At 38.5% G+C, this 22,324-nt stretch overlaps 1 protein-coding gene across 1 annotated transcript; it reads right to left on the reverse strand.

The window, feature by feature from the left end:
• Nucleotides 1-401: 401 nt before the first annotated feature.
• On the reverse strand, nt 402-20,425 carry tmem88a (transmembrane protein 88 a). Its single transcript, XM_017721982.2, has 3 exons — nt 19,114-20,425; nt 9,154-9,531; nt 402-2,454 (listed from the first exon to the last, which is right to left on the reverse strand). The coding sequence occupies exons 2-3, from the start codon at nt 9,511-9,513 to the stop codon at nt 2,173-2,175; spliced, it is 642 nt and encodes a 213-aa protein (XP_017577471.1). The 5' UTR covers nt 9,514-9,531; nt 19,114-20,425; the 3' UTR covers nt 402-2,172.
• Nucleotides 20,426-22,324: the final 1,899 nt, after the last annotated feature.

Here is a 22,324-nt window from a genome sequence, read left to right on the forward strand (position 1 = left end):
CACACTTAAAAAGATGGTCCTCCAAGGGTTCTTTAGTAAAGAAAGTAGTTCTATATACTACAATGAACACTCAAAGAACCCTTTAATCGTGCAAAGGGTTCTATATAGTACCATTCTCCTTAATAAAGAGCCCATGATGGTACCATCGCTTACCCAAAATGGACAGTGGGTGTAGATACAAGGAGGTGGGCTTAACGTTGTGGCTCCTTTTCATCAGCAGGGGGCGACATTTCACTCTAATTGTACCTCATACTGAATTAATACATGCCGATAAATACACACAGTAGAACCACAGCCGTTCCTTCCACTGCAAACCCCTATCTAGACCCACATCCGCCACAGACCCGTCCCACAGTGAGGCAGTTTGAGGTGTAAGGACAAAACAGGCACTGATGAACATGTTACTTATCAAAACACTCAGTTTATTGATCGCTGGACCAAAAATGCACCAACCACACATTTAATAACGACTCGGGAAGAAAAGACAGAGCAGCTGAATGAAAGATGAAAGTGCGTCAGGCAGAGCAGAACCACACACACACACACACACACACCCAGTCCCGAAACACACAGGCGAGGGAAAAGAGGAAAAGAAAGTCAGAGCCAAACGGAACGGCCAGTCCCGTACAAAAGCGGTCAGAACAGCAAGGCCGCCGATCCTCGAGGCACTGACGACTCCGAAGGCTGATCGAGGCCTTGAGTTCGACTCTATGGCTGCGTTCACACAGCAGGTGAAACGGGCCTGAATCCGATCTGAACAGATGTGAGTCTGTGTGGCAGTGTGAACATCTCGAATCAGAGATTGCCAATTCCGATCCGAGAAGCTTTCATATGTGGCACTTAAATCCAATCCGTATCCGATCTGCGGCAATGCGACTCTGAGCAGCCAGATCGGAATTCTTGCAGCTTTTACGTCAGTCCAACTCGACATTCGTCATCGTTTCATGCTGCTGAGGCTCAGAAACACTTGGGCTGAAGCTTCAGCGCCGAAGAATGAGAAGAGGCTCATCTCAGCCGCTCCGTGTTCGGAGGGGTTCGAACGAAGTGGCCGAGCACGGCCGGAGGAGCCGGAGGAGCCGGAGGAGCGCTGTTCTTTAGCGCACTCGGGTCGGTTTAGGAGCTGATCTGTTCAGACTGTCGCATACAGACCACGTCTAAAAGACAAACGAAGGAGAAAATCAGGACCGGGCCTCTTTACCTGCTGTGTGAACGCGGCCTGATCCCAATGTGATTCCTGAGGTTTTCAGTGGATCTTTCTTTTTATCACTCTAAGAACATTCCCATTACTGGCAGGATGAGGCATGTGGCAAATCGAAGAATCAGCCAATCGTCATATTATTAATTAGCCTCTAATCAATTAGCCTCTAATCAATTAGCCTCTGATTAATTAGCTTCTGATTGATTAGCCTCTGATTGATTACTCTCTGATTGATTAGCCTCTGATTGGTTAGTCTCTGATTAATTAGCCTCTGATTTATTACTCTCTGATTAATTAGCCTCTGATTTATTAATCTCTGATTAATTGGCCTCTGATTGGTTAATCTCTGATTGGTTAGCCTCTGATTTTTTAGCCTCTGATTGGTTAGTCTCTGATTGGTTAATCTCTGATTGGTTAGCCTCTGATTGGTTAGCCTCTGATTGGTTAGCCTCTGATTGATTAGCCTCTGAGTGGTTAGTCTCTAATTAATTAGCCTCTGATTTATTAATCTCTGATTAATTAGCCTCTGATTGGTTAATCTCTGATTGGTTAGTCTCTGATTGGTTAGCCTCTGATTGCTTATCTTGTGATTGGTTAGCCTCTGATTGGTTAGCCTCTGATTGCTTAGCTTGTGATTGGTTGTCCTCTTGTTGGCTAACCTGTGACTGCTGGCCTTTGACTCATCAGCCTGTGTTCGTTTAGCCTCTGAGCAGTAGCTGCCATCACTGCTTCTCACGTGCTCACAGATGAGCTAAGCTAGCGAGAGAATTTGATAAGCCTCAGAAGAGACAGTGACAGATTCGCTGAGGCTCCTAGAAAAGAGATATTTACATTTAAAAGAGCCACAGCGGCTATTTACATAGCGTAGTGACAGTAAAGGAGTCAGGGCCGCTCTGTTTGAGTCACACACTCGATTTGCGTTTAAATTTGGGTTCATCTGTAGCGGCCCAGCAGCTTTCACTGATGAATCTTCCTCACACCCACACGCTGCCCTTCCGCTCCCTCTCCGCTGCCCCCTGCTGGCCGCAGCAGCCCCCCAGCCCCCTGTGGTGGGATGCAGGCATGTTTTTATAGACAGCGCGGCTGTACGGGATGAAGCAGAGGCCCAGCTGGAGGTGGCGGGCCAGTCTGCAGTAGGCAGCCAGAGCCAGAACCAGCAGAGGAACCAGCAGAAGGAACCCAACCACCAGCAGAGCCACGCAGGCAGCGTTGTTCAGCAGGTCTGAGCAGTAAACCGAGGTTCCGTGTGGCTTCACCTGGGAGACGAGAGGAATGTTGAGTCTACGCCTGTAGATTGGAGCGTGTTATCCAGCTAACTTTAAACTTACTTTAATCTTATCCAGCTAACTTTAAACTTACTTTAATCTTATCCTGCTAACTTTAAACTTACTTTAATCTTATCCAGCTAACTTTAAACTTACTTTAATCTTATCCTGCTAACTTTAAACTTACTTTAATCTTATCCAGCTAACTTTAAACTTACTTTAATCTTATCCAGCTAACTTTAAACTTACTTTAATCTTATCCAGCTAACTTTAAACTTAAATTAATCTTATCCAGCTAACTTTAAACTTACTTTAATCTTATCCTGCTAACTTTAAACTTACTTTAATCTTATCCAGCTAACTTTAAACTTACTTTAATCTTATCCAGCTAACTTTAAACTTACTTTAATCTTATCCAGCAAACTTTAAACTTACTTTAATCTTATCCAGCTAACTTTAAGCTTACTTTAATCTTATCCAGCTAACGTTAAACTTACTTTACTCTTATCCAGCTAACTTTAAACTTACTTTAATCTTATCCAGCTAACTTTAAGCTTACTTTAATCTTATCCAGCTAACTTTAAACTTACTTTAATCTTATCCAGCTAACTTTAAACTTACTTTAATCTTATCCAGCTAACTTTAAACTTACTTTAATCTTATCCAGCTAACTTTAAACTTACTTTAATCTTATCCTGCTAACTTTAAACTTACTTTAATCTTATCCAGCTAACTTTAAGATTACTTTAGTCTTATCCAGCTAACGTTAAACTTACTTTAATCTTATCCAGCTAACTTTAAACTTATTTTAATCTTATCCAGCTAACTTTAAACTTACTTTAATCTTATCCAGCTAACTTTAAGCTTACTTTAATCTTATCCAGATAACTTTAAACTTACTTTAATCTTATCCAGCTAACTTTAAACTTACTTTAGTCTTATCCAGCTAACTTTAAACTTACTTTAATCTTATCCTGCTAACTTTAAACTTACTTTAATCTTATCCAGCTAACTTTAAGCTTACTTTAATCTTATCCAGCTAACGTTAAACTTACTTTACTCTTATCCAGCTAACTTTAAACTTACTTTAATCTTATCCAGATAACTTTAAACTTACTTTAATCTTATCCAGCTAACTTTAAACTTACTTTAATCTTATCCTGCTAAATTTAAACTTACTTTAGTCTTATCCAGCTAACTTTAAACTTACTTTAATCTTATCCTGCTAACTTTAAACTTACTTTAATCTTATCCAGCTAACTTTAAGCTTACTTTAATCTTATCCAGCTAACTTTAAACTTACTTTAATCTTATCCAGCTAACGTTAAACTTACTTTACTCTTATCCAGCTAACTTTAAACTTACTTTAATCTTATCCAGATAACTTTAAACTTACTTTAATCTTATCCAGCTAACTTTAAACTTACTTTAATCTTATCCAGCTAACTTTAAGCTTACTTTAATCTTATCCTGCTAACTTTAAACTTACTTTAATCTTATCCTGCTAACTTTAAACTTACTTTAATCTTATCCTGCTAACTTTAAGCATACTTTAATCTTATCCAGCTAACTTTAAACTTACTTTAATCTTATCCTGCTACCCTTAAGCTTACTTTAATCTTATCCTGCTAACTTTAAACTTACTTTAATCTTATCCAGCTAACTTTAAGCATACTTTAATCTTATCCAGCTAACTTTAAACTTACTTTAATCTTATCCTGCTAACTTTAAACTTACTTTAATCTTATCCAGGTAACTTTAAACTTACTTTAATCTTATCCAGATAACTTTAAACTTACTTTAATCTTATCCTGCTAACTTTAAGCGTACTTTAATCTTATCCTGCTAACTTTAAGCTTACTTTAATCTTATCCAGCTAACTTTAAACTTACTTTGTTCTTATCCAGCTAACTTTAAACTTACTTTAATCTTATCCAGCTAACTTTAAACTTACTTTAATCTTATCCAGATAACTTTAAACTTACTTTAATCTTATCCAGCTAACTTTAAGCTTACTTTAATCTTATCCTGCTAACTTTAAGCTTACTTTAATGTTATCCTGCTAACTTTAAACTTACTTTAATCTTATCCAGATAACTTTAAACTTACTTTAATCTTATCCAGCTAACTTTAAGCTTACTTTAATCTTATCCTGCTAACTTTAAGCTTACTTTAATCTTATCCTGCTAACTTTAAACTTACTTTAATCTTATCCGGCTAACTTTAAACTTACTTTAATCTTATCCAGCTAACTTTAAACTTACTTTAATCTTATCCAGATGACTTTAAACTTACTTTAATCTTATCCAGCTAACTTTAAACTTACTTTAATCTTATCCAGCGAACTTTAAACTTACTTTAATCTTATCCAGCTAACTTTAAGCTTACTTTAATCTTATCCAGCTAACTTTAAACTTACTTTAATCTTATCCTGCTAACTTTAAACTTACTTTAATCTTATCCAGCTAACTTTAAACTTACTTTAATCTTATCCAGCTAACTTTACTTACTTTAATCTTATCCAGCTAACTTTAAACTTACTTTAATCTTATCCAGGTAACTTTAAACTTACTTTAATCTCATCCAGATAACTTTAAACTTACTTTAATCTTATCCAGCTAACTTTAATCTTACTTTAATCTTATCCAGCTAACTTTAAGATTACTTTAATCTTATCCAGCTAACTTTAAACTTACTTCAATCTTATCCAGCTAACTTTAAGCTTACTTTAATCTTATCCTGCTAACTTTAAACTTACTTTAATCTTATCCTGCTAACTTTAAACTTACTTTAATCTTATCCAGATAACTTTAAACTTACTTTAATCTTATGCAGCTAACTTTAAGCTTACTTTAATCTTATCCAGGTAACTTTAAACTTACTTTAATCTTATCCAGCTAACTTTAAACTTACTTTAATCTTATCCAGCTAACTTTAAACTTATTTTAATCTCATGCAGCTAACTTTAAGCTTACTTTAATCTTATCCAGGTAACTTTAAACTTACTTTAATCTTATCCAGCTAACTTTAAACTTACTTTAATCTTATCCAGCTAACGTTAAACTTACTTTACTCTTATCCAGATAACTTTAAACTTACTTTAATCTTATCCTGCTAACTTTAAACTTACTTTAATCTTATCCAGCTAACTTTAAACTTACTTTAATCTTATCCAGCTAACTTTAAACTTACTTTAATCTTATCCTGCTAACTTTAAACTTACTTTAATCTTATCCAGCTAACTTTAAACTTACTTTAATCTTATCCAGCTAACTTTAAGCTTACTTTAATCTTATCCAACTAACTTTAAACTTACTTTAATCTTATCCAGCTAACTTTAAGCTTACTTTAATCTTATCCAGCTAACTTTAAGATTACTTTAGTCTTATCCTGCTAACTTTAAACTTACTTTAATCTTATCCAGCTAACTTTAAACTTACTTTAATCTTATCCTGCTAACTTTAAGCTTACTTTAATCTTATCCTGCTAACTTTAAGCTTACTTTAATCTTATCCAGCTAACTTTAAGCTTACTTTAATCTTATCCAGCTAACTTTAAGCTTACTTTAATCTTATCCAGCTAACTTTAAACTTACTTTAATCTTATGCAGATAACTTTAAGCTTACTTTAATCTTATCCTGCTAACTTTAAACTTACTTTAATCTTATCCTGCTAACTTTAAACTTACTTTAATCTTATCCAGATAACTTTAAACTTACTTTAATCTTATGCAGCTAACTTTAAGCTTACTTTAATCTTATCCAGGTAACTTTAAACTTACTTTAATCTTATCCAGCTAACTTTAAACTTACTTTAATCTTATCCAGCTAACTTTAAACTTATTTTAATCTCATGCAGCTAACTTTAAGCTTACTTTAATCTTATCCAGGTAACTTTAAACTTACTTTAATCTTATCCAGCTAACTTTAAACTTACTTTAATCTTATCCAGCTAACGTTAAACTTACTTTACTCTTATCCAGATAACTTTAAACTTACTTTAATCTTATCCTGCTAACTTTAAACTTACTTTAATCTTATCCAGCTAACTTTAAACTTACTTTAATCTTATCCAGCTAACTTTAAACTTACTTTAATCTTATCCTGCTAACTTTAAACTTACTTTAATCTTATCCAGCTAACTTTAAACTTACTTTAATCTTATCCAGCTAACTTTAAGCTTACTTTAATCTTATCCAACTAACTTTAAACTTACTTTAATCTTATCCAGCTAACTTTAAGCTTACTTTAATCTTATCCAGCTAACTTTAAGATTACTTTAGTCTTATCCTGCTAACTTTAAACTTACTTTAATCTTATCCAGCTAACTTTAAACTTACTTTAATCTTATCCTGCTAACTTTAAGCTTACTTTAATCTTATCCTGCTAACTTTAAGCTTACTTTAATCTTATCCAGCTAACTTTAAGCTTACTTTAATCTTATCCAGCTAACTTTAAGCTTACTTTAATCTTATCCAGCTAACTTTAAACTTACTTTAATCTTATGCAGATAACTTTAAGCTTACTTTAATCTTATCCAGCTAATTTTAAACTTACTTTAATCTTATCCAGCTAACTTTAAGCTTACTTTAATCTTATCCAGCTAACTTTAAACTTACTTTAATCTTATGCAGATAACTTTAAGCTTACTTTAATCTTATCCAGCTAACTTTAAACTTACTTTAATCTTATCCTGCTAACTTTAAACTTACTTTAATCTTATCCTGCTAACTTTAAACTTACTTTAATCTTATCCAGCTAACTTTAAACTTACTTTAATCTCATCCAGCTAACTTTAAACTTACTTTAATCTTATCCTGCTAACTTTAAACTTACTTTAATCTTATCCAGCTAACTTTAAACTTACTTTAATCTTATCCTGCTAACTTTAAACTTACTTTAATCTTATCCAGCTAACTTTAAACTTACTTTAATCTTATCCTGCTAACTTTAAACTTACTTTAATCTTATCCAGCTAACTTTAAACTTACTTTAATCTTATCCAGCAAACTTTAAACTTACTTTAATCTTAGCCAGGTAACTTTAAACTTACTTGGGCCTAATTCTGGATATTTAGCTTTCAGGGTTGAGCTTCTGCTGCTAACCTGCACCTCTTACTTTGTTCAATACTGCATATAAAATCAAGCCATTAAAACACTGGAGAAGCAACCGCTGAGCTACACGCTCTGCAATGATCACAGAGGGAAAAGTACATAATACACAATAATATAACAACATAAATATGAATAATATAAAGCAATAGTTCTACCAATAAACACCAGTACAGAGGCAGCAGGGACAGTATTGCTTTCTGCTGTTATACATGCGTGACGTTGTGCATGTTTACAGTGTTATTTCTTTTTCCCTCTTTGTTCTAAACGTCATGCGTTCCCGTCGCGGATTAATCACAGCCTGAGTCTCTAAACCTGAGCTGACAAAGAAAGATGGGTTGTTAGATTTTGTGAAGCTGAAACTCGCTCAGGCCTCAGATGACCAGAAGAAATTTCACCCGGTCTCTCCAAACAACGTGAGCTCCAGGTTTGCTGTTCTTTCTTCGTGGCTTGTGTTCACCAATACAGACGTTCCCCTGACATAACGAACACATGACAGACGACGTGGCTGATAAACGTGTATAAAACGTGTCAATTTGAGCTGAAGAGATCAGCTTTGATAGGATCGGAAACACAAACATCAGATAAGGGAATAAGAGCGGAGTCTTGCTGTGACGTCTGGGCTTTGGGAGATGTTTGTTTAATGTCATGAGCCAAAGTGTATGTTGTTCTTTAGATACGCCCATTTTCCCAAATCTGATTAGTGTGTTTTCTCTGATGGCCGAGGTGGAAAAGAGTTCATGGGTGATGTTTGTGAGTGTCTGACAGATCAGCAGAGCTAAAACACTGACCTCACAGTGACCTCACAGTGACCTCATAGCACGTCTGAGAAATCTGTGTTTTAACCCTTTAAACTCTCTTTAAAATCTACTATGAATTATTCATTAACTACTGTGAATTATTCAGGATTTACAATGAATTATTCAGTATGTATTATCAATTATTCAGTATCTACTATGAATGATTTAGTATATAATATGAATGATTTATTATCTACTGTTAATTATTTACTATTTAATATTAAATTATTCAATGTCAACTATTATTTAGTATATAATATAAACCATTAGTATAATATGAACTATATTACTATGATGTATTTAGTATATAGTATTAAGCATTCAGTATTATGAATTATTTGGTATCTACTATTAATTATTCAATATCTAGTGATCTAATGATTTAGTAATTATTCAGTATGTAATATAAATTATGCAGTACTTATTATCAATTATTCAGTATCTGCAATGAATGATTTCGTATATAATATGAATTCTTCAGTATCTACAAATAATTGTTTAGTAATAACTCTGAATTATTTAGTATGTAGTATTAAGTATTCAGTATCTATGATGAATTATTTGGTATTTACTATTAATTATTCAGTATCTACTATTAATTATGCAGAAACCACTATTAATTAGTCAATATCAATATTTTTAATATACTATGAAAAAGCCTATTAAAAATAGTTGTAAGTGGTTTGTTTCAGAGTTGCTAGTGTCCATCAAATGCAGCCGATAACCTGCATGCACTCCTGTCCTACGTGTTGTATGTAAATATTGAGGTTCTGCTCTTACCGATGAATGGCAGAGGAAGCCGAACACCACCATGACGAGCGCCGGGGTGAGGATGAGGCCGAAGATGACTCCGGCCAGGCCTGCGTTGATGGTGGCGATGATGAGGTTCTGGACGGTGACGAGGACGGAGCAGGCCCAACAGTCCAGAGACCCCCTGAGCTCCAGCGGCGGGTCAGCCGAGGTGCTGCCCGCCACAGAGTACGGAGGGGGCACCACCACCCCTGGGGCCGGCACTGGGGACACGGCCGCTGAGGAGATGGAGTTAGCATGATGGAGGCGGGTGAACTCTGAGTCCACCACATCAGCCGAAAGCTGCTGGGATAACGCCTTCTCCAGGGTTCCGTTCCGGGATAAAGTCATTCTGTTGCTCCTTCGGACCTTTCAGGCAGAGGAACCAGGAGCAGCGGTGAGAAAAGGGGCAGCATTCCCAGAAAAAAAATCTTAATCTCACACTAGAGTTATAAAGAGTGTTTTGACTGCTTTTTAAATGTGGCACAATACAGAGCAGCCAAACAGAACACAGCTCATTTGCATATGTCAGCCTTAAAGGCAAGGTCACAAACAGGTTAGGGAACCCGCCCTGTGACCGGAAGGTCGCCGGTTCGATCCCCTGAGCTGACAGTATGTGACTGACGTGGCCTTGATTAAGACACCAAACCCCCGGGTGCTGTGGATAGGGCTGCCCACTGCACTGCCCCCTAGTGTGTGTGTGTGTGTGTGTGTGTTCGCTAGTGTGTATGTGGTGTTTCACCGCATGGATGGGTTGGGTTGCGAAGGTGGCACTTCCCTGTTTTGGGACTAATAAGGGTCACTTAATCTAATCTAATTAATCAGAAATATGGTCACGAAAAATTAATTAGGATACTTTTTTTGCAATATAAAACTAATAAATGTGATAAAAGTGGAAATAAAATCCAAGACGGATGTAACACACAGGCCCTTTACTGCTCCAGTGTAATGACAGCTCAACAGCCATAAACTATAACTTAACTATCTGGAATAACATATAGAGACCACCGGAAGAGTCGTTAAAGCAATAAGCCCCGGGGGGCTGTGCTTTACTGCGATTTTATCACAGGAAGGATGTTCTCAGGCACGACGCGAAGCAGAGTAAAAGTCCCTTCCCTGTGATAAAATTGCAGGAACACACGGCCTCAAGCTGCTTAATGCTTTCAGAAAACGGTGGTTGACATAAAATATGATAAAACACAAATTTTCAGAAAATAATGCAAGTTATTACTAATAATAATGGACATAAACAGGTATTCTGCCAAGGAATGTAGTTCATTTAGAGTACGGTATGGTTGCCAAGCAACCACGAACCACTGAATGAGGACAACATTATAAACTTTTTGTCGTATAACAGTGAACATATGATAACGCAGCGCTGTGTAATGCAGAACCTTCACTCTATAAGTACTTAATTCTTACTTAGCACCGAACCAGCGGCGCCCTCTGACTCACACTGGGGCTGAGTCTCAAACGGCTCCCTGCTCCCTACATAGTGCACTACATAGCAGTCTAAATACTGGATCCTGCAGCCCAAACACAGCTAAGATACAGTCATTTGGGACTCAAACACATCCACACTCCATAAATGAGGCACTGTTTGGACTGTAGAGCCTAGAATTTCTAAAGGTTTATAGCTAGAACACGATTTATGGAGCACAGAGCTGTTTGGGATTCAGCCTGAGTTTGACGGGACTTCTGACCAAAATACGGACATTTGAAGTGTGTAAAACATTAAAGTGACATTTTTAGACTTTTATACTGCAATTTTACAGTAAATCACACTGTAAGTGCTTTAATTCAAGCCTGCGATATTAATGTTGGAGTAGCCTGTTAGCTAGCTGACCAGCCTGGTTCTAGATAAGAACATACATTGAATTCTGAACCGTTGGATATTCCTCTTTCAGAATAATTGCAGTCAATATAATTACTGAAAGAAGCCTTAGGGTTCAAAATTGGGCATTTACAGACATTCATTTTACTTACTGTTAAATCACAGCTGGAAAAGACTTCACACCTAAAATGACGGTTCTACAACAATAAAACAATAAAACAATGGTCTGGTAAAAACATTCAGACTGATGGAGAATGTGTTAGATATGGCTCTATATAGAACCTTTAGGAAAAGGGTTCTATATAGAACCAAAAAAGGGTTCTTCTATTGTTACGATGTTCAAGTTTGTGACAGTAGAAGAACCCTTTTTGGTGCTCTAATGGACCCGTTTTCTAAATACAACACACTCTCCATCAATATGAAGAGCCATTTCACCATGCCAAGAACCCAAAGGGTTCTTTGAGTGTTCATGGTTCTGTATAGAATCATTTTCTTTACTGAAGAACCCAAAACGGTCCTTCTATTGTTATGATGTCAAGCTTGTAACAATACAAGAATCTTTTTGGTGCTGTATAGAACCCTTTTCAAAAAAGGTTCTACACAGAACCATCTATAGCCCATTCATGCACGTGTTCCACCAGTCGATTAAAAGAAACGCTTAATGATGCAAGGAATGGTTTAATCATGCAGAGGGTTTTGTGAGTGCTCACGGTTCTACATAGAACCATTTTCTTTACCAAAGAACCCCCATCTTTTTTTAAGGGTGTAGTTATAGTGCCTATTTTAGCTGCTAGTTTATGTAGCCATGAGCTCATATTAGCTGCCTATTATAACTTAATGTCCTTGTTTTGTTATAGTTAATCTTAGAGTTGCAACACAAAAATCCATGTTCTGTGGTTCTCCGTGTTGGTATGTGGTCTACAGCACTCTATTTGGTGTTTGTCTGTGTCTACCTTCATTGGAAGTCCAGCAGGCTTAGCTTGCCCAGTTCTGAGGCTAACCACCAAGCGCTCAGTCATGTGCTGTAAGCATGTGTTGCCAGTAAAAAGCAAAAGTATTGATCAATAAAGCTTCTTGGTCCTGGCCTTTTCCCCAAAGTCACATTTTTAAGTGTGTACCGCTAAAAAGATGTTAAATGCGTTATACAAGGACCAGGAGGCTGGACTGCCTGACAGCTCCCTGCCTGGTAAAAGGTCAATGACCCCTTCACTAAAGCAATCTCTTACAAAAGCAGCGCTCGCTTTTCTCAGAATCCAGTGGCACGAACTCTGGAAGGTAAACAGAGATAACTAAGTAACTGTGAACAGCAGGAAACAGACCCCACTCAAACCCACTGCCCCCCCCAGCCCCCCCAACACTGACCGGAACTCCAGGATGACTAAAAACACAAAACAATGAGCCAGGAACAGGCCTCTCAGGAAAGGCAGCGTGCTGAGCCGACTGCATATATCTCTCCAGGCAGGACATCTCCTCAAACACACGGCTTCCTGCAGCCGCACACACAAATAAACCCAACTGACCGCCCGGCGCACACGGGCCGTGACCCCCCAGGCGAGTGAAACTGATGATGTTTGTTTTTGAAAACACGTTTCTTACTTAATTGTAGGTGAATGTATGATGTATGTCATTGGACCCGATTACCACTGGGGCCAATTAAGTGGGTGGGGGGCTCGGGGGGGATGTGTGTGTGTGGGGGGGGGGGGGGGGGGGGGGGGCTCGGGGGTGAATTTGGGGGGGGGGCTGCTCCACTATTTGAATTCATGTGAGATCATTTTGGGATGGTTGTTGAAAAAAGTGCATAGCTGAGCTACAAAAGATCTCAGGAGCCAGTTATTAATTACAGTTATTAAACCCATAATTACTCTATTTAAACTATTTAAATGTCTAACCTGCCCTGGGATCATTCTCAGCACTTCTTCACTTTACTGTGATTGGTTGCTGAATTATGCCATTATATTATTAATATTCATTCCTTTTTATTCCTAATTTTCATCATTTTTTCGCTGATTTTTTTCTACTTTTCTACATCATGTGAGCGCGGCAGCTGTTCTTTATATAGTGTGAAGATTTCATGACGACTGGACCAATAGAAATGCTCCAGAACTCTTTCCCACTGACTTACATTAAAAGTTCAGAACATTTTGCTCTCTCCTGTAAAGTTGCTCTTTTGGAGATCCTTGTTTTTCTTTGTTAAAACACACACAGATGTCATAGTATCTCACATCCTGCCTTGCACGGCTGTCCTTACTCTTGCACTGTATTGTCTGCTGTTTATTATATTGTCTCGCACTTGTGTTCCTGTGTTGGTCCTGGACGAATGTTGTGCTCACATAGAGCTGAAATGACAATAAAGCCTCTTGAACTTGAATTGAACTTTATCAGACTGAGGAGTTCAGTGGCACAATGGAAAGAAAAAATGCCTTATTATATATGATAATATAGACAGGATATAATGACCTATTTAACATTGACATTTAGAGCAGGAGATATCAATACGAGTGTAGGCACATTTTATTTACTCTATATATATATATATATATATATGTCAGAAGAAAACCTTGTATCTCCAAAATAATAACTGTACAGGAGAAAGGAAAAATAAATGTTTCTTTTGGTCCATTGACCACAACGTTTACACAGTAAGTAAAAACAAGTTATTTTTTGATTATGTCAAAAACTGGAAAACGTGAGCACTGCTGTGTCTGATCCACTCGTACCAGCACAGCACACATTAACACACCACCACCACGTCAGTGTTACTGCAGTGCTGAGAATGACCCACCACCCAAACAGTGCCTGCTCTGTGAGGGTCCATGGGGGTCCTGACCACTGAAGAACAGGGTAACAGAGTATCAGAGAAACAGATGGACTACAGTCTGTAACTGTAGAACTACAGAGTGCAGCTATACAGTAAGTGGAGCTGATAAAGTGGACAGTGAGTGTAGAAACAAGGAGGTGGTCAGAACGTTATGCCTGATCGGTTTATATATATATATATACATAAATATCTATCGCTCTTGTTGGAACTAAACCTCGTATCTCCATTTTTGTCGATTTTCAGTTTTTGACATCATTTGAATATGCATGTTGGCCTTTATGTTGTATGTAAATTTAATGAAGGATGGACCACAATAAATGGCCATTAAAGACTTGGAAAGACGTCTGGTTCCATTGACTTACATTCAAAGTAAAGTGGGTTTTTTCCTTCTCCTGTAAAGTTATTATTTCAGACAACAGCAATGTTCAGCTATGTAAGCGGGCATATCTGACACGTCATTGCTGTCTTATCATAATCATAATCTCAAAACCCGATTATAACGTCTCTATTTTTGCATTTTTATATGATTTTCAGCCATAAGCTGGGCTTACATTTCATGGTGATTGGAACAATAAGGCCAAAATGACGTAATAATAACATAAAATCCTGTTAAATTAACGAAGATTGAGGTCTCCTGTAACGTCTCCTGTAACGTTCTCAGAAGGACCCACTAATTTCTGTATCTACTTTACTGTAATCTCATTTGGCACATATTTATCTCCTGATCCAGAGAATGACCGCTGAGGGAGTGTCCACCTTTCTAATAACAGGCCGTTGTTTAGCCATCAGTTTGGCTCCAGGCCAGTCTTTTTATAGAGTTATAGAGCTGATATTATCAACATTTTGATTTAAGAATCTTTCCCACGCTGTCCGCTGCTTTAGCTAATAAATGCTTATAATAATGAGCTTATTACTTATCACTGTGGTAATAAAGAGTCTAAGAAAGTCCTGTAGAAGTTTCCACCTCCTGTAGATTCAGAACAAGAACAGAGGGCATGTGGTAAAGCAGAGAAGCAATTAAAGCAGAGCAGAAATCACCAACAGCCGTGACTGACCACTGCAAATTTATAGCGCAGTCCAGGAAAAGCAAACTTCCTGCCCGCTGCAGTAAGAGGTAACACTGAACTCGGTAAGCGTATAAAGTAAGTACAGTCCTCTAGTGTTAACTTTCTGTTACTCTTTCTTATGTTAACGGGTCGGTTTATTTATCCTACAATTACAATTATTTATCCTACAATTTGTTTCTTACCTCTTAGTTACCTTGTTAGGCTTCCTCATCCATGAAATGATTGGTTGAAATATTTTTTGTTGTGGCCCTCTGGGCCTTTCTATTGAGAGAATACCCCTCATCTTCAATATAACTACTATAACTACAATAACAATATAACTACTATAACTACAATAACAATATAACTACTAACACACCAAACACAAACCCTGTTCTAATCATTATCTTTCTCTTTTTCCCCTCATGTCCTGAGCTGCTGTCTGGAGGTGTCCATCCAGGGTCCCTGTGCTTTTTCACAGGCGTGCCCCGCTCTTCAGCAAAGTATAAAACCATTCTAACCTCTTTTTCTTCCCTCCCACTCTGTTCTCTCTCTCTGTCTCTCTCGCATGCGTCGAGATGTTCGGTTGGCCTGTCTGGAGGTGCCGATTCGTGTTTGCAGCACTCTGGAATCGGCCCTGTCCCGCTCAACAGGGATTAACACAACCCTTCTAACCTATCTTTCTTCCCTCCCACTCCGTTCTCTCTCTCTATCTCTCTCACATGTGTCGAGATGCCCCGTTGGCCTGTCTGGAGGTGCCCCATTCGTGGTTCCAGCGTTCCAGCCATCTTCTTGCACTCTCTTTGTACTGTTGTTCTTGTTTCTGTTCTGTTTCTTCTGTGCGGGTCGACCCACGGGGGTTGGGTTCCTCGGACTGAGCCTTGGTCCCTTCTAAGGTTTCTTCCTCTTAAAGGGAGTTTTTCCTTACCACTGTAGTCACCACAAAATTGGCTTCACTGTGGTGATGCTCATAAGAGGCGTGGACCTGTTTTTCTGTAAAGCTGCTTTGTGACAACCTTGTTGTAAAAAGCGCTATATAAATAAACTTGAATTGAATTGAATTGAACTACTATAACTACAATAACAATATAACTACTATAACTACAATAACAATATAACTACTATACAATTACTGAAGGGCATTAGAAGGGCAACACATTTCCTAAATGTAAATATATATATATGTATATATTTTTATTATAACTATAGTAACATCTGTGGTGTTACGGGTCAATTTTGATATATTTGTATATAATTACTTCAAGAAGAAGGCAAAAAAACAGGAGATATTTTATTTAAATAGAACTTTAATACAAATACAACATGAAAAGCACCAGTAATAAACAATAGATAACTAGTATTAAATAATAACAAATAATAATAATAATAATAATAATAATAATAATATGTAGATTTTCAATGTCAAACAAACAAACAGCCAATCAAGCAAATCAAACCCTCCAAAACCAAGTACTAGTTTTATAAATAAGAACATGCACTTGTGCAATATTAGATGCATGTGTGGCAATAAGTGAGACTTTTTGTCACTTCCTGATGACACAGCTGCCTCTTTGTGAAGAGTGGACATCAGAATCACATGCCGTGGTTTTTCTGGACAGTATGAAACCGCAGTGGAGGAAAGTGGAGCCGTGTCCTTCACCTGCAACATTTCAGGGGGCAGCTCAGGTTTATTCCTTTTTACAGTGCCCACCATGGTGAGTTCCTCCTGAGAAGTTCTTGTCCAAGGTCATAGCTGGTAAAGAAATTGTCACAAGTAATGTTGTGACCCTCCAGTCCAGAAGTCATATCGAGGACTACACGTTTTCCTTGGTTTTTTCCAGGTATGCCACTTGCAGACTTGCCTGTGTAAATCTGCAAATTCCATGCATAGCTTAGTTTTTGCATCACAGGCTGCCCAGACTTTTATTCCGTATTTGCCTGGCTTACTGGGCATGTATTGCCGGAAGGGACATTTTCCACGAAAAGGGAGAAAACGTTCATCAACTTTTACCTCTGGCCCTGGGTTGAACATCAGTGGAAGGAGCTGCACCCATTTCTCCCAGATTTTGCTGTGGTGTCTCTGTTGTCAAATCTGAGGACTCTTGATATCATATGAAAATTTTGAAGTGACATGGAAGTTGCCCGGAATATATTCCTGCCTGTGGATGCATCCCAGAGACTATCAGTGGCCTCATTGCTGGATTTGTACACTCCAGCAAGGAGAAGAACACCAATGTAGGCATCCAGATCTTCCTCAAGAATGTCCTTCCACATGTTGCCGTGAACTTTTTTCCTTCAAGGTTTGTCATAGCAATAAGAACTTTGTTTAGTGACGATGGCATAAGCAGATCAAAACACGTCTTGATGTCACTTTACTCTCGTCACAGCATACCTTGTGATCCCCGGGGTCATTCTGATAACATTTGCAGCATCTGCCCTGCCGTGTATGTCAGGAGGTACTGAGCTCCAACCGATACCACTTTTGGATTTGAATCTTTCGGTAGGTGCGGGAGCAGCTTCAGCACCGGTGACCTCCTCATCAGACTGATCAGATGTGTCTGTGTCTTCCGGTTGATACTCTACATCATCTTCTTCCTTGGAAATCTGCTCATCTGTATCAGATTGCTGCTGTGTGTCCTCTGATTCATTATCATCAAATATATGATCCAGAACTTGGCTTACATCAAATCTTCTTCTCATCCTTGCCTGCTGTAAGCTGGAGATGTATTCTCTGAACTGAGCTGGCTGGGCATGCCTGTCCAGAAGCCCCTAACTGTGTTTGGAGGTGGAGCCCCAAGTGTTTGGAGCCCCAAGTGTTTGGAGGTAGAGCCCCAAGTGTTTGGAGCCCCAAGTGTTTTGAGGTAGAGCCCCAAGTGTTTGGAGGTAGAGCCCCAAGTGTTTGGAGGTAGAGCCCCAAGTGTTTGGAGGTAGAGCTGGCTGTGGGTTGTTGGTTTACAGTGTGTTTATGATTTCAGTTTTGGAATTTATTATTGTTTCCTAACCTTAAATTATACCTGGGTCAAAATCGACCCTAACAACAGAAAGGTCTTAATTTTATCAAGAGCATTTTGTAATTTAGTAAAATATATTTATATTTATTTATTTTGTTTAAATAAAAGTTCTAGACAAAGTAACAAAAAACTGATGCAATAAACACATTTATGTAGTATTTTTATGCATTTAAACTTGCAAACTGGTCGCTCACGACCCTAACACTAGAGGAAGGAGCTGATTCGGTGCTAATATAATCACCAACCTCCTGATACGGACTTATCCTAAAAATTTTCCCTTTTTTTTTTTAATTTCACAGCTCATTTAATGTGTTTAACCTGCTAAAAATCAGTCATACTGGATATGCAAGAGTATATCTGAAGCATTAAAAGATACAATACTGGCAACCAAGGTACGATATTAAAGCTTAAGATCTCTAATTTCCGTCCATGTTGCCGTTTTATCTTTAGCGACACACTAGAAAAATAAAAATAAATAAAAACTTTCCACAAAAGTTTTTATGACAAAATATTAGTTACAGTATGAACGTTCACCAAGCCTTTCTTTGGCCAATGCGGACCTGTTATACATCAAAAGAACAGGCTACATGTCAGGAATATGATGATGGAAGCCAGGTCATCATATTTTGACCATTACAGGTTCATTTGCATATTTTAAAATGTTTTCAGTTACACTTTTGAAGGCTTTTTGGCAACTACACAGCATCAAATTCCCACTGCTTGAATAAAAAGCCTCAGGATTTGGTTGTAATTCCAGGTGGAAAATGGAAAAGTGAGCTAAAATGACTTCGAATTGTTAGATTAACTTCCATTACAAGTCAATAATATTTAGGAATATAATATTGCTCTCCTGTAAAATGAGTGTTTTGGAGATATTGGGTTTTGGTCCAACAGTGACAACAACCTTCTCGCAGTTTGCTGATGAAATTTGTCTTGATATGTGAAGTTATGCTATGAAAATGTTGCCACTGTCACAGCAAAACCTCGAAATGTGCATGAAACATGGCAGCGGTCATTTATATTATATGAACATTTGGTCCATAATGACAGAGACAGGATTTTAAGACTCTGATGATATGATTGCTCCATATAATTGCTGGAAATGATTATCTAGTCAGCCCTAATAGCGGCTGACTGTGGTTCTCACTTGTATGGATCTCCTTCAGTGAAGATTAACCCTAATAATGTTTCCATTAAGCAAGATTGATGCTGGTTCTATCAAGTTCTTGTCACTGTACTTACTTTAGTATGATGTTCCAGAACTGCGGACCTCTTAATCCTCTTCGAGACCACCTCTCTGCCAGCCGAGTTCAAGTTTTTGGTTTTAATCCTTAACTTGGCTCACGGATCCCTTCACTTTGTCAAAACACGACTAAATCCATGGAATTCACACAGACAGTCCTGCTCGTTTCGTCTGTTCGACTGGGTTATTTCAGATACTCTCAGGTGCGACTCGTACGTCAACAGCCTCTGGTGCTTGAGTAGTGCCACTGCTGGTCGGCCTCCTCTCTCCCTCTAACGGAAAACTCTGCTTTCCTCCTCTTACTCTCTCCCTCCTTTCCTGCCTTGCTCCTTCCTTCCTTTGACGAAGATGTCCTGCTCTGGCAGGGTGTGTATATCTCCCCTCCCTCCTCTCTCCTGGGCTTGGGTCCACTCCTGGTTGGGCTAGATAGGGCATTTGGACATAGAGGTCAAGATGATTCTATGACAACTAAAGCTCTTAGAGTCCAGAGCTCACCAAGCCAACCCAACCGCTGGACTCTGGAATGTTCTCTTTATTTGTAACTGGTTGATTTGGATTGTCAGTTCTTCCTCTAAACAATGAAATGGCAAGGTCACACTGTTGGTGTTTGGTGGAATGTTTGGGGTTTGATGAAAGATGCTGGTGCTGTGCTCTTTGGTTCTCCCAAACATCAAAATTGGTATTTTTTCGGATATTTCGAATATTACCTTCTAGTTGTGCTGGATCATTTGGTTTAACTGTTCTTGAATAGGATAAACTGCCAACATTAGAATGTTGGTGTTTACTGGGGCAGGTTGGGTCAGTAAGGACCAGTGGAATTAATATTGTCTTGTCCAGAATCATGGAGCATATGTCTTCACTGAAGTTCTTCAACACCATCTCCATAATTATCCTCCAAACACCACTATTCTCCAACACGTCATCATTATCCTCTAAACATCACCATTCTTCAACGCCATCATTTTATAACAAACACCACCATTTTCCAACACCACCTTTCTCCATCAAATACCACCGTCCTCCAACAAACACCACCATTTTCTACCAAACATCACCATTCTCCAACAAATACCACCACTCCCCAACAAACACCAGCATTACCCCCAAAAACACCATTATTTTCCACCAAACTTTATCATTTTCCCAAAAATCACCATCATTTTCCAGTAAACGTTACCATTGTCCAACAAATACCACCATTCACCACCACACATCACCAGTCTCCAACACCATCATTCCTCAAGAAACATTACGATTCTCCAGCAAACACCACCACTTTCAAAGAGAAACCACCATTTTCCCCAAAAAACACCAAACATCCAACAAACACCATTATTCTCCACCAAACACCATCACTCTAATGCTTTATTTGGCTGCCTGAAGAGTTTAAAGCTGACTGCTAAACTAAAACACTGGGATTTGTCGGGGCAGGTTGGGTCAGTGGGCGCTGGGGAAATGTACGTTATCCCGTCCAGAATCACTCAGGCGATGTCTGTATCACTCTTTTTCAACACTGCATCACATGTAACAGTAGTTAGTGACAATGACATTTGCTTGATAAAACAGGAATCACACATCACTGCTGCTCTATTGTCTTTAATAATTGAGGTTGAGGATCAGGAAAAGTAACGGCTCGTGACTTACGAACAAAAACAACGAGAGGAAAGTGAGTAATAAAGAAGATCTGCAGGGTTTTCGCACCTGTTCTGAGCAGGAAAGCGCAGACATCAGTACAGATATCTTAGGTATTGCTCAACAGACTGCAGGGCCAACGTAAATCACAGGGTTAGGCGTGAAATAAAATGTTTTAACGTTTGATTTATTCCATTGCTGTACCTTATCAAATCTTTTTCAGTTCCTCTATCTCACTAAAATATGTCAGACTCAGCCAAGTCAGCTAATTGCCTAAGACCAATCCTGACATCACTGCCAGCACATTCCTCCCAGCACAATTCAACGCTGACGAGAAGTGGAGAAGATAAGGGATCTCTATCGAAGGTGGAATCTGCAGAGAGCGGGACGGACCACATGAATCAAAAAGTGAAATCCCACAAAAAAGTTTAGTGCTGCTGACATTAGAAACCCTCCCACAGGAATGAGTTTGACTCTGAGTTTTACCGAAAGCTGCTCTGATGAAAAGAACATTAAAAGCCACTTGAAGAAACCATGGGCACTTAAACTAACTCAGCTAAAGGATTCTGCTAAGGCCCGTCCACACCTAGCACACAATCACCCACCAACCACTGTTCTCAGGCAAACAGCATCAGTCTCCAACACCATCATTCTCCAGCATTCATTTTCCAACAAATACCATCATTCTCCATCAAACACCACCATTCTCCAACAAATACCATCATTCTCCACCAAACACCACCATTCTCCAACAATCACCATCATTCTCCACCAAACAGCATCATTCTCCAACACCATCATTCTCCAGCATTCATTTTCCAACAAATACCATCATTCTCCATCAAACATCACCATTCTCCAACAAATACCATCATTCTCCACCAAACACCACCATTATCCACCAAACAGCAGCGGTCTCCAACACCATCATTCTCCAGCATTCATTTTCCAACACCATCATTCTCCACCAAATACCACCATTCTCCACCGAACAGCATCAATCTCCAACAATAATTTTCCAGTGTGAGATTTAGGAGGATCTTTTAGCAGAAAAGCAAAATAGTAAACAAACCATGTTCTCATTAGAGCATAATCACCTGTAACTATGAATTGTTGTGCTTTCATTATCTTAGAATGAGCCCTTCACATCTACACAGGGAGCAGCTCCTCTTCCAGAGGCTGCCGTAGCCCAAAACGGAAAAACCAAACACGGGCTCTAGAGGGCGCCTTTTGTGCTTTTACGCTGAAGCACAGCTTAAATTCGGTGGCGCTGCAGCTCCGATTGGAAGAAGTAGAAAGAAGAACCAGTGGTCACTGCCGGTGCTGCTGACCATTCTATGTTATGAGAAGTTTGAGAACCCAAATTTTGACAAATGGAAAATCAGACTTGTTTAGTACAGGCAACATAGGGGGAATCATTACCATCAAAGAAGGAAAAACACAAAGAAGCCAAATGAAATCGGGACAGACGACGGCAGAAAACCTGATCGCCACCACAGGTTCTACTACACGCTTGGAAAAGGAGGGGTGAGGGAGGCTGCGATCTGTAACCTCACCACTAGATGCCACTAAATTTTC

This window comes from Pygocentrus nattereri, chromosome 18 (genome assembly GCF_015220715.1).
Source record: "Pygocentrus nattereri isolate fPygNat1 chromosome 18, fPygNat1.pri, whole genome shotgun sequence".
In the NCBI taxonomy this organism is placed as follows: domain Eukaryota; kingdom Metazoa; phylum Chordata; class Actinopteri; order Characiformes; family Serrasalmidae; genus Pygocentrus; species Pygocentrus nattereri.